This window comes from Esox lucius, chromosome 2 (genome assembly GCF_011004845.1).
Source record: "Esox lucius isolate fEsoLuc1 chromosome 2, fEsoLuc1.pri, whole genome shotgun sequence".
In the NCBI taxonomy this organism is placed as follows: Eukaryota; Metazoa; Chordata; class Actinopteri; order Esociformes; family Esocidae; genus Esox; species Esox lucius.
This window is the reverse complement of record NC_047570.1, coordinates 39496686-39514754: the sequence shown is the minus strand read 5'-3', so window position 1 is coordinate 39514754 and position 18069 is coordinate 39496686. Positions and strand designations below refer to the sequence as shown.

Here is an 18069-nt window from a genome sequence, read left to right as displayed (position 1 = left end):
TTACAGTACTGTTCTCCTGACCTGGAATAATTTATATCAGAAATGTGACAGTTATACTACAATAGTGTACTCCTGACCTGGAATCATTAATATCAAGTGCAAGCATTTCTACAGCTCAAAGAAATTCTCATAATTTATCCTGGTCGGTGTTTACACTGCACATTCCATGAGACACAATGGCAGCTAGCTGAACAGATGCTTGGGGTGGAGCGGTCATACCCAGACTATTTTGCCAAGAAAAATCCATTGTTCTTGGCGACTTTAACAAAGATAACCTAAGCCACGAACTCCCGAAATATAAACAGTTCATTAAAATCCAGACCAGAAAGGTAAGCACTTTGGATCCCTGCTACAATCAACAATGCTTATCACGCTTGTGTCCTACACTGGTCTGGGACCCTCAGACCACATTATGGTCTATCTAATGGTGGTGAGTTCACATCCAGGTGGATCACAGCCTTCCTGTCCAACAGGAGGCTGCACATGAGGCTGGGGAAGCACTTGTCTGACCCCCTGACCATCAGCACCGGCTCCACTCAAGGCTGCGTTCTGTCCAACCTACTCTTCTCCCTGTACACCAACAGCTGCACCTCCAATCACCACTCTGTCAAGCTTCTGAAGTTTGTGGATGACACCACCCTCATCTGACATATTTCTGATGGAGACGAGTCCACCTACAGGTGGGAGATTGACCATCTGTTGTCATGTTTCAGTCAGAACAACATGGAGCTTAAGCCATAAAGACAGCAGAGATGATAGTGGACTTCAGGAGAAACCCAGGTGCCATCCCTCCCATCATCCTGGGTGGTTAACTCTGTGGAGTCCTTTTGCTTCCTGGGCACCACCATCGCCCAGGACATCATGTGGGAGATGAACATCACCTCTCTTATTAAGAAAGCACAGCAGAGGATGTACTTCCTGCAGCAGCTGAAAAGGTTCAACCTGCCAAAGACTATGATGGTGCCCTTCTACACTGTATTAAGCGGTGGGCAGGTGTGTGTTCAGTGATGGGTCAGAGTTCAGCAGGGTTACATATGTGGAGAACAAATTACCACAAACTGTGGATTTAGCAGCACTTCAACAACAACTCTGAACTCCGACGCATGTGGCAGCATCCAAACCATCACAGACCACCGGCCAAAGAACCCCACCCCCACAGTCAGCGACGTCTCCTTCACCGACGAGTTAAACAGGTTCTTTGCCCACTTTGACAGGGACAACCAAAACCTATTGCCACAAGAACAGTTTATTTCCTACAACAGCAGACCTCACAAACAAGCCCCCGGAACCCACATACACACACAACCCTGAACTGGACAAATTACATATTTTTTAAATGTATAATGCACAGTCTACTGTTTTTATTTGTTTTGTAAAAATTGTTGCGCAAATGGGCCAGAACAATTACCTGTAAAACAACTGTATCTCATTCAGAATGCTGCTGCTAGAATCAAGAGAACAGAGCACATCACTCCGGTTCTTAAATCTTTGCATTGGCTTCTATTCAGTTACAGAATAGATATCCAAGTGGTGCTTTTAGTTTATAAATCTCTGAATGGTTTAGGACCCAAATACATTTCTGATTTGTTTGAAGAATATAAACCGAGCAGGGCTCTTAGATCAATGAACACAGATCAGCTAGTAGAGCCCAGAGTCCAAACTAAACATGGAGAAGCTGCGTTTAGCACTTATGCTGTACGCAACTGGAATAAACTACCAGAAGATCTTAGACGAGCCCCAAACATATCAATTTTTAAATGTTCTCACGTGCCTATGACTCAGTACTTAAACTTAACCACACTGTTTAGCCTTATAGCTTCCTATGTTTATATCACATTGTTTATCTTTATATGTTTTCTTATTGTATTTTTTATTTTTATGATGTATTCATTTTCATTTGAGTATTTGTTTTTGTTATTGTACTTTCATATATTTTTGTTTGTAAAGCACATTGAATTGCTTCGATGTATGAATTGTGCTATATAAAAAACTTGCTTGCTTGTTTGTTGTGAAACTTACTTGGCAATGAATCTCTTTCTGATTCTGAGTTGTTGGAAACTCTGCTGGTGAACTCTGCTGGCAATACTTGGCCCTCATTGCAGGGAGGTGGCAATTGTTTGGTGTCCCTTTGATTGATGCTTGGCAATGTGGGTGGATTGACTTCCTGCCTGTTGGTCCCTGTATCCCCCCCCCTGTATCCACCCCCCCGGCACAGCCAGAAGAGGATGGTCACCCCTCCGAGCCTGGTTCCTCTCTAGGTTTCTTCCTACATTTTGGCCCAACTTAGGGAGTTTTTTCTGGCCACTGTGCTTCATCAGTTTTGTTGCTTGCTCCTTGGGGTTTCAGGCTGGGTGTTTTGTAAAACCACTTTGTGACAACTGCTGATTTATAAGGGCTTTATAAACACATTTTATTGATTGATTGATTGGAGGATTTATTTAAGCTTCATGTTGATAGGTCACTAAGAGTATACTTGAATAAGTCATTAGGTGTTGAGGTGCTGGAGGATGTATTGAAGGTTCAGACTTACATCCTCTCACTTGCTATCTAATGAATGAGATGCTGACATTTAGTCTGAAATGGTACCCTTGTCCCAGTATCATGCCCTCATCAGTAAACCCTGTCCTCCCAGGAGAAGTGTCTTCCAGTGTACTGCCAGTACTGGTTCCACAACATGCCTATGCACCGCACCAAAGGCCAGAAGCACAGCGCTAATGTCTACTTCCAGGACGTTAACGTCATCATGACAGGTGAAGCACTGTAAAGGGTGTAGCTGGTAAAAAAAAAAGACCTTACCAACAGAACTAATTTTAACAAGCTAACAGCTAACAGTAAAGTTAATATTATTTCCACAGCTAACAGTAAAGCTAATATTATTTCCACAGCTAACAGTAAAGTTTATATTATTTCTACAGCTAACAGTAAAGTTAATATTATTTCCACAGCTAATAGTAAAGTTAATATTATTTCTACAGCTAACAGTAAAACTAACATTATTTCTACAGCTAATAGTAAAGTTAATATTATTTCCACAGCTAACAGTAAAGTTAATATTATTTCCACAGCTAACAGTAAAGTTTATATTATTTCTACAGCTAACAGTAAAGTTAATATTATTTCCACAGCTAATAGTAAAGTTAATATTATTTCTACAGCTAACAGTAAAACTAATATTATTTCTACAGCTAACAGTAAAGCTAATATTATTTCTATGGCTAACAGTAAAACTAATATTATTTCTACAGCTAACAGTAAAACTAATATTATTTCTACAGCTTATGCAATTGCTAAATCTCCCACTTGCAGGCCTGTTGAGTCCCGGGGAGCTGATGGACTTCCTGCAAGGTCCTCCAGTGGAGATTGAAGTCCATGACAGGGACAGTAAGTTGGAGAAGGCGTTGACCACCCCTGCGCTGTTCGGGACAGAACCCAATGATGACAAGCTTAGTAGTGTGGTCCTTGTATCTGGAAAACAAACAAATCAGAACCCCTTCAGAGAGAGGACCAAACGCTACAATCCTTATGGCATTGCCAAGCTCAACCTCAGTGACCTGCTACATGGACAATGCAGTTTGAAGGTGATTCTATACATTCTTCTGCATATCTGTAGCTTGATGTATGCAGACAGTGGCCAGTTTGTTAGGTACCCCCAAAAAGGGATCTACAGAGGGTAATTTGGCCTCATGTATATACTATGTAGTGTTGGTCAACCGATGGGCTAATGCAGCAGTTGACCACATCAGGTTCCACTCCTATCAGTTAAAAACAGGTTTCTGACCCGGTACTAGATGGGTGCATGTAATAAACTGGCCACTGAGTGTGCATCTGCCTATCTAGTTATTTGTAACTCGATGAACCCTTGGTCCCAGGTAATTGTTGTAAATGTCATACACTATAAAATAAGTGACATTTATTAAACAATTAAAATTAATAGAAATTTTACACCCGAACAGAGAGGGTTTTCTGTCTCATTCCATGACCAGGTGAACCTTCCTATCCGCGGTCCACAACCGCCCCAGCAGCTGGACAGTGAGAGGAGTAACTGGAAAAGGAAGATGGCTGCCCTTCCAGGGACTGGAGTTGTGGATGGACAAAAGGAGCCTGCAATGCCCATGGGACACTACTTTGATGCCAACTCCCAGCTCAAGGTTACGGCAGTACTGGCTGGGATAAAACCCAAGAAACTATATAGCATCACAGCGCTGTTCATCTGTATATACTGTATTAACATGTTTACTATGCTCACACAGTAGGTGTGTTGTCACTGTTAAAATGCACAGCTTTATAATATGACTTAGGGAAATTGATTAGGTAATTAATAAAATGATTACTGTATTGATTTAGGTGCATGTGGAGATAGCGTGTCCTCTGAAGGTGGGGTGCGATGATGGGAAAACTGGCTGCCCATTTGGTCGCATCATCTACCTGTTCAAGTACACAAACATCTCTGCGATGTCACTGCTGAGGTCAGAGCTTCTGAGGATCAACGCTTTAGCATTCCAGTTGGAGGACCAATCAGAGGAGACTGTGGAGCGGGCGCTGTCCTGTTATAAGATGGCTGTCATGGAAAGGGAGAGCCGTGATCTGGATGTGGTTACGGGGTTCCACCTGCTAGATAAACAGATCCACCTATTTGTTCTAGAAGGACTGAAACATAAAGCCATCCGTAGGCTCTGGGAGGCCGTCCCTATAAAGTAATATATAGAGACCATCTCCATGTCATATAGAATATATATTATTAGACACAATCCCCACGCAGCTATATAGAATATAGAGACCCTCTCCATAATGTGATATAGAATACAGAGACAATCCCCACACAGCTATATAGAATATAGAGACCCTCTCCATAATGTGATATAGAATACAGAGACAATCCTCATACAGCTATATAGAACATAGAGACCCGTTCCATAATGTGATATAGAATACAGAGACAATCCCCATACAGCAATATAGAATATAGAGACCCTCTCCATAATGTGATATAGAATACAGAGACAATCCTCATACAGCTATATAGAATATAGAGACCCTCTCCATAATGTGATATAGAATACAGAGACAATCCCCACACAGCAATATAGAATATAGAGACCCTCTCCATAATGTGATATAGAATATAAAGAACCTCCCCACCAGTGTTGGGGGAATGTTTCTTTTATAAGCAACTCATTACAGTTAGTAGTTACAGTTTCCTATTTATGTTACTTAGTTACTTGCTGTACAAAGTAAGGCGTTTAGTTACTTTAAGAGAAGTCCTTTGATTCTGTATTCATGTGTTGGTCACTTATGCCCAGAAGGCACACATTTAATGGGTTATTGTATGTGTACAGTCATGTATGACATAGTCAGTGTCAGTCACCAGGACATTACATTATCAATCATTAATCATTATAGATTAAGCGTGACCAATCCAATTATCTCAAGTGATCATATACCATAACACTCCTCATACTGTAATACAAAATATAGAAGCACTCCTCATACTGTAATACAGAATATAGAGGCACTCCTAATACTGTAATACAGAATATAGAGGCACATGCTCATATGGTAATATACACTGCTCAAAAAATTAAGAGAACACACAATCATCACAGTAAAACACCAAGTCAATGAAACTTCAGGGATATCAATCTGTCCAGTTAGGAAGTTTAAGCGATTGTGAATCAGTGTCCTCTGTTTTGGTGCAAATGAAAGTGACAACAGGTGCACTGGAAAGGCAACAGCAAGACAACCCCCCATCCCTTTTTGGGGGGTTGTCTTGCTGTTGCCTTTCCAGTGCACCTGTTGTCACTTTCATTTGCACCAAAACAGAGGACACTGAGTCACAATCGCTTAAACTTCCTAACTGGACAGATTGATGTCCCTGAAGTTTCATTGACTTGGTGTTATACTGTGATGATTGTGTGTTCCCTTAATGTTTTTGAGCAGTGTATTATGTCTGGGGGCTCAAGTATTGAGGTCAGATTCATATAAATAAGATGTTGTTTTGCAGGTTGACCGGCTCTGAGGAAGACCAGGTGATAGTTCTCTATAACTCTAGTCTGAGTTTCTATAATCGTCTCTATGACCTCCTGGACATCAGCTTTACTCCGATCCACCTCCACAAACCTCTGGAGACCATCATGAGACAACCTCTAGTCTACATCAGAGACATGGTGCCTTACCCCTGCTTCCAGGCCATGTCACGGTAATATAGCTGGTCAAGCAGGATAAGATAGCTGGTCATTATAGCAGAGTAATATAGCAGGGCAGTGGTGTCATTAGGCTTTGGTGTCCAGGGCTATAGTCCTATAAATAAATAGCCCCTGATCTATTCATCTATAATTACGATCGCACATTATGAGTAGACATGTAGGCCGCTAGCGTGTACATTCAAAACCCTGTGCTTTCTGTCCCTGGTGGGGTGGGGGGGTTGGCAAAGCCCAGAATGCATTGTGATGCTAGTGACGCCACTGTAGCAGGGCAATATAGCTGGCCATTATAACTGGTTAGTATTAAGGCTGTCAAAGTTAACGTGATAACGCGTGCAATTAATTAAAAAATATTTAACGCTGTCAAATTTTTTGTTGCCGTTAACACATTTTTCATTTTTGAGCCTCAGTGGCATCCAGTAAGAGCTTGACTTTAGTGGGAGCTGACAGGATCGCCTTACTAATACACACTTATTGTTTACCGATAACTATATTGGTGGTTGACTTGACCTGTGCACATCACAGGCATTTTTTGCCAGACCACATAAGCGGAGCAGGCCTAGAAGAGCGGATGTCTCTTTCTTTCTTTCTTTCTTTCTTACTTTACTTACTTACTTACCTCACTGACTTACTTACTTACTCACTCACTTCCTTACTGACTGACTGACTGACCTTACTTACTTACTTACTCACTCACTCACTCACTCATTTACTTACTGACTGACTGACTGAGTGGCTGGCTATCCTTGTTAAATAGTGCAGTGATTAGAGATGCAGACTACTGAACCACAGGTCCCGTGTTCTGCTTCCATAACATTCAAATCACAATATGTCTAGGATTTGTTCAGGACAAAGACTTCGCTGGCTTTAAACTTCATTAGCTATGTTATAGGAAGCCTAAAATAAAACAGTTCTGGTGGATATTAGGATTTCTTCAGGATAGACAAATTCTCTCGTTTTTTTCACTTGACAAAAAAGTCAGTTCTCATCTACTTTTTTGATAATGTTTCTCAACATAAAATTACAAAGTGGTTCCAAACCTTTTTCAGTTACTGTACCACCGACAAAATGTGCCTCTGCTTGGAGTACCCCTGAAGTACCCCTCATATAAATGTCACTAGTAAGAGTGTTTTCATGGAATCTACCCCCTGTGGAGAGGCCATGTACCCCCAGGGGTCCTAGTACCCCTGGTTGGGAAACACTGACACGGTACATAATATCATTAAAAGATTCAGAGAATCCGGAGAAATCTCTTTATGCAAGGCACAAGGCCAAAAATCAATATTGGATGGTTGTGATCTTCGGGTACTGAATTAAAAACATACGATTCTGTAGTGGAAATCATTGCATGTGCTCAGGAACACAATCTGAAAACACAGTAAGTCGCTGCATCCACAAATGCAAGTTAAAACTCTACCATGCAAAGAAGAAACCATAAATAAACAAGATTCAGAAACCCCGCCACCGTCTCTGGGCCTGAACTCATTTAAGATGAGCCAAAGTGGAAACATTTCCTGTGGTCTGACAAATCAACATTTGAAATTATTTTTGGCAATCATGGATGCCGTGTCCTCCGGGCTAAAGAGGAGAGGAAACATCTGACTTGTTATCAGTGCACAGTCCTAAGCCAACATCCGTGATGGTTGTCACTTCTACACATGGCGTGGGTGACTTGCACATCTGTGAAGGCACCATTAATGCTGAACAATATATACACTTTTGGAGCAACGTATGCTGCCCTCCAGACAGTTCAGATTTATAAGAGACTAAAGAGATTAGTGTCAGCTTGATTTTCCTGTATAAATAAAATTGTAACATATATAGCTTGTTAATGTAACTGTTAAATATCCTTGTTTATTTACAAAATGGTTGTTGATATGGTTGTAAATTAATTTCCAGGTTCAATCTTCTGGCTTTGATTTGTGTGGTTATCCCATTTAGGGAAACCAGTCATCCCTGGGTTAGAGTTAGGAGTAATCCCTTGGTTAAGGTTAGATGTAATCCCTGGGTTTGAGTTAGTAGTAATCCCTAGGTGAGAGTTAGGAGTAATCCCTGGGTTAGGAGTAATCCCTGGGTTAAGGTTAGGAGTAATCCCTGGGTTAAGGTTAGGAGTAATTCCTGGGTTCGGGTTAGGAGTAATCCCTGGGTTAAGGTTAGGAGTAATCCCTGGGTTAAGGTTAGGAGTAATCCCTGCGTTAAGGTTAAGAGTAATCACTGGGTTAAGGTTAGGAGTAATCCCTTGGTTCTGTCTGTACATGTCTGTAGGTTGAGCCTGTTGGTCCAGTTGCGGATGTTAAAGGATGTTGTCCAGAACAATTTGTTCCCATCAGCTGAGATGATTCTTTCCATGAACAAGGAGTTCGGAGTGTTGGATCTTGGGAAGTGGCGGCAGGGACTAGAGGGTAGTAGAGTGGTGGAGGCTGGTGTGCCCTCCTACCACGGCCCAGAGAACCCATCCTGTTGCCTGGACACACATAACCACCTGTGGAGACAACACATGCACACCAAGCAGTTGAACAAATTCACCAAAGACTTTATACAGGTTTATGTTAATGTTCCCTCCTGCTATTATTTGTTGGAACTGTTGCCTTGGGTTTGCTTAACATAAATAATAATAAAAGAAATATGTAAACATACATACCCAGAAATCAGTATGAAGACTTGTTACCTATTACAGCCATGATCTAACATTCATATGCATCTCAGGCCAATATAGCAGAAGTGCAAGGACTGGCCAGGACTGGAGGACTGAGGGTTCCCCTGGAGGAGGCCAGGACTGGAGGACTGAGGGTTCCCCTGGAGGAGGTCAGGACTGGAAGACTGAGGGTTCCAGTGGAGGAGGCCAGAACTGGAGGACTGAGAGTTCCAGTGGAGGAGGCCAGAACTGGAGGACTGAGGGTTCCAGTGGAGGACACCAGGACTGGAAGACTGAGGGTTCCAGTGGAGGAGGCCAGGTCTGGAAGACTGAGGGTTCCACTGAAGGATCCCAGAATTGGAGGACTGAGGGTTCCAGTGAAGGAGGCCAGGACTGGAAGACTGAGGGTTCCAGTGAAGGATGCCAGAACTGGAGGACTGAGGGCTCGGAGCAGAGCATCCTGGAGGACAGACGACGGCTTCATCTGCCCAGGCTTCAGGAGCTCAATTGAGGCCAATGAACACCCCAGACAACCTGATGAGGCCCGGAGAGAGGAGCTAAGGAAGGTGATATTCTCTTGTTTTTCTTCCTGTTCATACTGAACATGACCTGAGGAGTTACCAGTCTATGGGGTTCACCAGATCGCCTTCAATGAGGTTTCTGTAATGGGCTATGGGTGTAGCAGTGGTGATGGTTTAGGGTTAGGGGCTAACTACACTTCTGATTAGTGATGTATATGTTTTAGAGTTCTGATTAGTGATGTATAGAGTTCTGATTAGTGATGTACAGTGGAGCAAAAAAGTATTTAATCAGCCACCAATTGTGCAAGTTCTCCCACTTAAAAATATGAGAGACGCCTGTAATTTTGAGAGACAAAATGAGAAAGAAAAATCCAGAAAATCACATTGTAGGATTTTTCATGAATTTATTGGTAAATTATGGCAGAAAATAAGTATTTGGTCAATAACAAAAGTTCATCTCAATACTTTGTTATATACCCTTTGTTGGCAATGACAGAGGTCAAACGTTTTCTCTACGTCTTCACAAGGTTTTCACACACTGTTGCTGGTATTTTGGCCAATTCCTCCATGCAGATCTCCTCTGGAGCAGTGATGTTTTGGGGCAGTCGCTGGGCAACACAGACTTTCAACTCCCTCCAAAGATTTTCTATGGGGTTGAGATCTGGTGACTGGCTAGGCCACTCCAGGACCTTGAAATGCTTCTTACGAAGCCATTCCTTCGTTGCCCGGGCAGTGTGTTTGGGATCATTGTGATGCTGAAAGACCCAGCCATGTTTCATCTTCAATGCCCTTGCTGATGGAAGGAGGTTTTCACTCAAACTCTCACGATACATGGCCCCATTCATTCTTTCCTTTTCACAGATCAGTCGTCCTGGTCCCTTTGCAGAAAAACATCCCCAAAGCATGATGTTTCTACCCCAATGCTTCACAGTAGGTATGGTGTTCTTTGGATGCAACTCAGCATTCTTTCTCCTCCAAACACAATGAGTTGAGTTTTTACCAAAAAGTTATATTTTGGTTTCATCTGACCATATGACATTCTCCCAATCCTCTTCCGGATCATTCAAATGCTCTCTTGCAAACCTCAGACGGGCCTGGACATGTACTGGCTTAAGCAGGGGGACACGTCTGGCACTGCAGGATTTGAGTCCCTGGTGGTGTAGTGTGTTACTTATGGTAGCCTTTGTTACTTTTAGTCCCAGCTCTTTGCAGGTCAATCACTAGGTCCCCCTAGTGAGATCATGCGTGGAGCCCCGGATCGAGGGAGATTATCAGTGGTCTTGTGTGTCTTCCATTTTCTTATAATCGCTCCCACAGTTGATTTCTTCACACCAAGCTGCTTACCCATTGCAGATTTAGTCTTCCCAGCCTGGTGCAGGTATACAATTTTGTTTCTGGTGTCCTTTGACAGCTCTTTGGTCTTGGCTGTTTGGAGTGTGACTGTTTGAGGTTGTCTTTTATACTGATAAATAGTTCAAACAGGTGCCATTAATACATGTAACGAGTGGAGGACAGAGGAGCCTCTTAAAAAATAAGTTACAGGTCTGTGAGAGCCAGAAATCATGCTGGTTTGTAGTTGACCAAATACTTATTTTACAGAGGAATTTACCAATTGTTACGTTTTAGAAAGGGAGACGGAGGCAGGCGCAAAATGTCGAAGTGTTTCCTTTTTAATAAACAAAAACAAAAACAAAGAAAGCACACAAGCACAATGACCAACAGCAACAGGGAGAAAATGGCTGAACTAAATACACAGACAAACAAGGAGAACAGAAACAGGTGGGGGGCTAAACACAGGTGAAATGAATATACCGATTAACTGAAACAAGAACAGGAAAGACCATACAAGGACAAGACAGGGACAAACAGAAAACACGAAGTGGAACGGTCCCCTCAGGCAGGGACCGTTACACTAATAAATTCATTAAAAATCCTACAATTTGATTTCCTGGATAATTTTTTCTCTCATAGTTGAAGTGTACCTATGATGACAATTACAGGCCTCTCTCATCTTTTTAAGTGTATATGGTTTGAGTTAGGATTAGTGATGTATAGAGTTCTGATTAGTGATGTATAGGTTATGAGTTAGGATAAGTGATGTATATGGTTTGAGTTCTGATTAGTGATGTATAGGCTATGAGTTAGGATAAGTGATGTATATGGTTTGAGTTCTGATTAGTGATGTATAGGCTATGAGTTAGGATAAGTGATGTATATGGTTTGAGTTCTGATTAGTGATGTATAGGCTATGAGTTAGGATAAGTGATGTATATGGTTTGAGTTCTGATTAGTGATGTATAGGCTTTGAGTTAGGATTAGTGATGTATATGGTTTGAGTTCTGATTAGTGATGTATAGGCTATGAGTTAGGATAAGTGATGTATCTGGTTTGAGTTCTGATTAGTGATGTATAGGCTATGAGTTAGGATAAGTGATGTATATGGTTTGAGTTCTGATTAGTGATGTATAGGCTATGAGTTAGGATAAGTGATGTATATGGTTTGAGTTCTGATTAGTGATGTATAGGCTTTGAGTTAGGATTAGTGATGTATATGGTTTGAGTTCTGATTAGTGATGTATAGGCTATGAGTTAGGATAAGTGATGTATATGGTTTGAGTTCTGATTAGTGATGTATAGGCTTTGAGTTAGGATTTGTGATGTATTGGTTTTAGAGTTCAGATTTGTGATGTATAGAGTTCTGATTAGTGATGTATATGGTTTGAGTTAGGATAAGTGATGTATCTGGTTTGAGTTCTGATTAGTGATGTATAGGCTATGAGTTAGGATAAGTGATGTATCTGGTTTGAGTTCTGATTTGTGATGTATAGGCTTTGAGTTCTTATTAGTGATGTATTTAGATTTAGAAATCCTACTACAACAGCTGAACTTTATTTGTGATTTATCAGAGTCACTTTAAATTATGGCAGGTGTGTAATGACTTCTGAATGTGATTGGTTAATTCTGAACACAGCTAAATTCCCAGTTAAAAGAGGGTGTGCACACTTATGCAACCAGGTTATTGTAAGGATTTTATTTTTCATTTTTCCCCCTAGAAGATTTCATTTTTTTCTCAATTGAATTGTTCACATTATAGGTCACATTAAAAGTGGAAAAAGTTCTGACATGATTTATCTTTGTCTCATTCTTTTGCATCACAAAAACCTGGCATTTTCACTGGGGTGTGTAGACTTTTTATATCCACTGTACAGCTCGTAAAGAAATGCACATTCATCTTTTGATGGTTCAATAATTCATGCAATTATATGTCCTATATATAGCACTAACTTCACTGGGTGGCCGAGCTATGGCCATGAAGTCGGCTTTGTTTCTTTGTAGTTGGCAAACATCTTGAGGAAACCAAATAATGTGTCGCATGATATGGGGTCTGGAGAGGGCATTTATTTTTTGAAGTAATATTATACTGACAGATGACTGAGATATATGTAGTAAATCTGCGCTGCATAGCTGCTTTTTCCTTGTGGCCAAGTAGAGTAGAGTTATCACAACCTGGATCTCCGGGATTATTGGGTTGTTTCTGTTTGTTGAAGTGACAGCATCACTGACTAGTTCTACTGTGATCATAATATCCTGGTGATTAAGACGATACCTTTTAAAAGCTCATAATTAATAAGTGTTTCTAAAACGTCATCCTGATTATGAGGCGGATTGCCGGCATCAGCCCTTTTATGATTATTTGTGATTTGGTCTTAATAACTTTTCAGATTTAGGAGCTGGTTTTAGCACTAAAATGCTCTGTGAAATACTCTTAGTCCTAAAGTTAGTACTGACATGAGTAACTCCAAAATCAGCAAGTTAGGAGCTACTTTTAGCCTTAAGATGTTTTGTGAATACGGCCATTATTAGTGATGTATACATATAATAAAAACCTTATATCTCCTTCTGTTATAGCCATGGAAGGAGAACATTCTCCATGGTAACCTCCTGAGACCCACCTTGCCCGAGAGAGACAGACTTCCCTGGCTACATCGTTACGGCGACATGGAACTCTACGTCAAGCCACCAGCTTTTTTTAGTCCTGTGCCACCTGTTACCATTCACCTAGCAGGTTAGTTTACCACCATTCACCTAGTAGGTTAGTTTACCACCATTCACCCAGCAGGTTAGTTTACCACCATTCACCCAGCAGGTTAGTTTACCACCATTCACCCAGCAGGTTAGTTTGCCACCATTCACCTAGCAGGTTAGTTTGCCACCATTCACAAAGCAGGTTAGTTTGCCACCATTCACCCAGCAGGCTAGTTTGCCATCATTCACACAGCAGGTTAGTTTGCCACCATTCACCCAGCAGGCTAGTTTGCCATCATTCACACAGCAGGCTAGTTTGCCACCATTCACCCATCAGGTTAGTTTAGTTTACCACCATTCACCCAGAAGGGCCACAGCTATCTGAAATGTTCAGTATGCTTCTCTTGGTCCACTAACCCAGGAGAGCGTCTACAGAAAGAGCAGAGACAGGCTGCTCAGCGTCAGTACTACCGCTGGCTGAGGAAAGTGCTTCCTGACACCAGACGCTCCCCTGTTCCAACCTCCAGTTGCAGCCAAAGGCGGGTTCCCCAGTTCAGCTGCCACATGGGTGGGGCTGACCCAGGGAAGTTGCAGGAAATGCTGAAGGATCCACCAATGAAATACTCCCTGAGAAAGCCTGGGCTCACTCTGAAGGTATGGAGGTGCAAGTAGTGATGGGAATTTCAACTCTTCTTACTGACTCTGTATGAAATACTTTGACAAATTACAGTCAGTAATACAGTGCATTAAGGATCCCTTAGTGGCAAATGATAAATACTTTTCACAAGTATACAAGTCTCTTGTTGGCTATTAGTTGTGACCATTTGTTTTAATGTATATTTGTGACTGATAGGCATGCATGAAGAGTATCTCCAGGTTTTATGCTGTGGAATCTTAGCAGGTATATTCAAACAGGACATTTTATAATTGTGCCTACATGCTTATGTTGGCACACATTTATGGACATTTACAGAAATCCAAGGTAATGCAGTCTATGGTTTGATGAGGATAAAATAGAGCTTGCGCTATGTTAGGTCATGCCAAAAAAAGAGGCCTGGGACTTGGAGAAGATTAATCTTTCTGCAGGACAAAGCCACATTGGTGTACTTTAAAACAAAAAGGTCAATATTCTGGAGTGGCCCAGTCAAAGATCAGACCTCAATCCAGTTGAAAACATGTGCAAAGAGTTGAAAATTACTATACATAAAAGGTCCCGCATTCTCAGAATGCATCAAGTAATTCAGTCGTGCTGAAATAATTTAAATAATACAATGTTAATTGAGCATGTTTTTTTTTAGATTAGATTAGTTTCAACTTTGTCATTGAACAAGTACAGTACAACAAAATGCAGCTTTACAAGTATTAAGTATATGTATATACAAGTGGAATGTATAGATGTGCAGTTAATGCAAATGCACTACATATGGCAACTCTAAATGTGCAGTGGAAGCAAATAGAGGAGGGCAGAAGATGTACAAGTATTAAGTATAGTGTTTGTTAAAAGTGGGATAAATTGTGCAGGTACAAGTGGCAATTCTCAATGGATTTATGAATTTGCAATTGAGGAAAATTGAAGAAGTAGGGTAGCATGCAAACTGAAATGCAGGGATAGCAGCAATGACATGCAGTTAGTCAGAATGCACTCAATTGTGCAGTGGTATAAAATCACAAGGATCTTGGAAGAAAGACAGGCCTCCTCCAGCCTCCTCAAGAAGTACAGGCTCTGCTGTACCTTTTTGACCATGGCTGAGGTGTTCTTCGAGGACCAGAAGAGCTGGGCACACCCTCGCCTCAGTGCCATCGATGAGAACTGGGGCGTGACTGCAGCCTTTAGATTTCCTGTAATCCACAATGAGCTCCTTGGTTTTCGTTGCATAGAGGGCCAGGTTGTTATCAGCACAGCATGTCACCAGGCACTTGACCTCCTCCCTGTAGGCTGGCTCGTTATTGTCACTGATCAGGCCTACCACCGTGGTGTCGTCTGCAAACCTGATGATGGTGTTGTGTACAGGAATGCAGTCATGGATGAGGAGGGAGTGCAGGAGGGGGCTCAGCACACAGCCTTGTGGAACACCAGTGTTCAGGATCAGGGTGGAGGAGGTGGAGTTGTCCAACCTGACAGACTGGGGTTTGCTGGTTAGGAAGTCCAGAGTCCAGTTGCAGAGAAAGTGGCTGATCCCCAAATCATGGAGTTTGTTGACCAGCCTAGAGGGGATGACCATGTTGAATGCTGAGCTAAAGTTTATGAACAGCATTCTCACAAAGGTGTTGATTTTGTCCAGGTGGGTCAGGGCAGAGTGTAAAGCTGTGGAGATGGCATCCTCTGTAGACCTGTTTGACCGGTAGGCAAACTGGTAGGTGTCCAGTTTTGGGGGAAACATGACTTGAGGTGGGTCAGAAGCACTTCATGATCGTGAGGGTGAGTGTGACAGGTCGGAAGTCATTCAGGCTAGACGCAGACGACTGCTTCGGCACTGGCACAATGGTTGCAGTCTTGAAGCACGTGGGGACAACCGCCTGGGCCAATGAAAGGTTGGATGCCTTGCCACATGCATCAGGGATCAGAGCTGTGAAGTGCTCCTCAATCCGCAGTTTGTGGTAATTCTTTGCCATCTTGAAGCCCCGTTTCAGGTTGGTCTTGGATGAGCTGTAGGCCTCTGCATCGCCGGATCTGAAAGCAGAGTTGCATGCCTTTAGCAGTTGTCGGTCCTCTTCATCCATAGCGTCTGGTTGGGGAAGGTCTTTATTAGTTTATGGTTGGTGACATTGTTGATGCAGATGATGTAATCCAGAATGGAGGAAGCATATGTTTTAATGTTCGTATATGTGTTAGTAGAGCATGGTAATGTGTGTGTATTGAAAAGTTTGTGTTGTTATGTGTGTGTTGTGTTTCAGCCCATTCCAGTGCTGTCAGTGGTACAACGCCCCCAGCAGGTCTCCGGGTCAGGTTGTGTAGAAAGAGAGGACGGCTTGGCGTTCACCCCGGGGCCTTACCAGAAACACAGTCTGAGCTGTGACAACAACTTCATTCCCAGACACACCTCGCTCTACAACAAGTATCACTTTGTGTATGACAACATTTTTCTTTAACACTTTCCAACCTTATTTACTTTAACTCCACATTTTAGTCCTCAGAGAAAGATTGGAAAAAGGGTTTATGGACAGACAAATCTAGGTTTGAGGTGTTCGGATCACAAAGAACATTGGTGAACTGCAGACCAAATGAAAATATGCTGGAGGAATGCTTGATGCCATCTGTCAAGAATGGTGGAGGAATTGTGACGGTCTTGGTGGTGGTAAAGTGGGAGATTTGTACGGGGTAAAATTGATCTTGAAGAAGGAAGGCTATCACTACATTTTCCAATGCCATTCCCGGTGGGCGCCACTTGATTGAAGCCAAATTTCCTCCTACAACAGGACAGTGACTCCAAGCACAGCTCCAAACTATGCAAGACCTATTTAGTGAAGAAGCAGTCAGCTGGTATTCGGTCTATAAGGGAGTGACCACCACAGTCACCAGATCTCAACCCTATTGAGCTGTTGTGGGAGCAGCTTGATCATCTGGTATATAAGAAGTGCCCATCAAGCCAATCCAACTTGTGGGAGGTGCTACAGGAAGCATGGGGTGACATCTCTTCAGATTACCTCATAAAACTGACAACTAGAATGTCAAAGGTCTGCAGGGCTGTAATTGCTGCAAATGGAGGATATTTTGACAAAACAAAGTTTGAAGGACACAATTGCTATTTCTAACCCTGTCAATAACGATATTTTCTATTCATTTTTCTTCTTATACAAACAAATTGTATGTATATTTTCATGGAAAACAAGTACATATCTAAGGGACCCCAAACATTTGAACGGTAGTGTATATTGCCAGAAACGTTTTGGTGATATTTACATTCACGTAAGAAGTTCACAATGAAAAATGTTTCCCGACCTGCAAGATAGTGCAACTAGTGGTTACCGCATCTGATCAGTAACCGGATCCTGAAGCCAGCAACTTGGAAACTGTTGTTCTGCGCAATGCTGTTCACACTAGTTGCTTCTAGGTTTTAGCTGAATAACATAAAACACTAATGAAAAGAAAAAAGATCACCTCCCCAGTCATATAGCAAATATACTTAAGTGAATTATGTTTGCAGGTCCATGTTTACATTTTAAAAATGTCTTGGGGTCCCTATGGGGAGTTAAGAAAACCACTGGGCTGGAACAAAAGGTGCCACTGATCCATCCAGTACCATGAAATGTAACATTGTGATGTCACCTCCTGCAGAGAGTTCCAGAGGGAGAGGTCGTTCGAGTACAAGAGGTCAGCTCTGCCCCTGACAGACATGGAGAGATGTGTCCATGTCTTCCAGCAACCCCCTGCCGCTTATTACAGACAGACAGTTGGAAGCAGCCAATCCCATGCAGCCAGGAGCATCGTGGAGACCCGGACACACAGAGATGTCACCCTGCATGTCAACTGAGGAGCAGCATCCTGCTCTGAAAGAGCACAAAGTGCCCTGTATGGACCACTACACTCTGGTCAAAAGTAGGGCATGACAGAATAGGGTTGCCATTTGGGACATCCGCTCAGACTGAAAACACCACTGAAATAGACAATAATGCCCCAAAAAAATCAACACTTAGAATAAAAGGCCTGTATCTTCTAACAGCCATCAACAATTCATTATATAAACTG

General features: G+C 42.2%; 1 protein-coding gene across 1 annotated transcript in view; it reads left to right on the top strand.

The window, feature by feature from the left end:
- The window catches only part of cfap92 (cilia and flagella associated protein 92 (putative)), a 23988-nt gene extending 5919 nt beyond the window's left edge, over positions 1-18069 (top strand). The window contains exons 5-15 of the mRNA XM_034295879.1: positions 2633-2750; positions 3307-3578; positions 3984-4148; positions 4345-4694; positions 6002-6196; positions 8466-8742; positions 8907-9401; positions 13266-13422; positions 13804-14036; positions 16278-16450; positions 17659-18069. Of these exons, the coding sequence (XP_034151770.1) occupies positions 2633-2750; positions 3307-3578; positions 3984-4148; positions 4345-4694; positions 6002-6196; positions 8466-8742; positions 8907-9401; positions 13266-13422; positions 13804-14036; positions 16278-16450; positions 17659-17854 (2631 nt within the window). The 3' untranslated portion in view covers positions 17855-18069. The remainder of the gene's footprint in view (positions 1-2632; positions 2751-3306; positions 3579-3983; positions 4149-4344; positions 4695-6001; positions 6197-8465; positions 8743-8906; positions 9402-13265; positions 13423-13803; positions 14037-16277; positions 16451-17658) is intronic.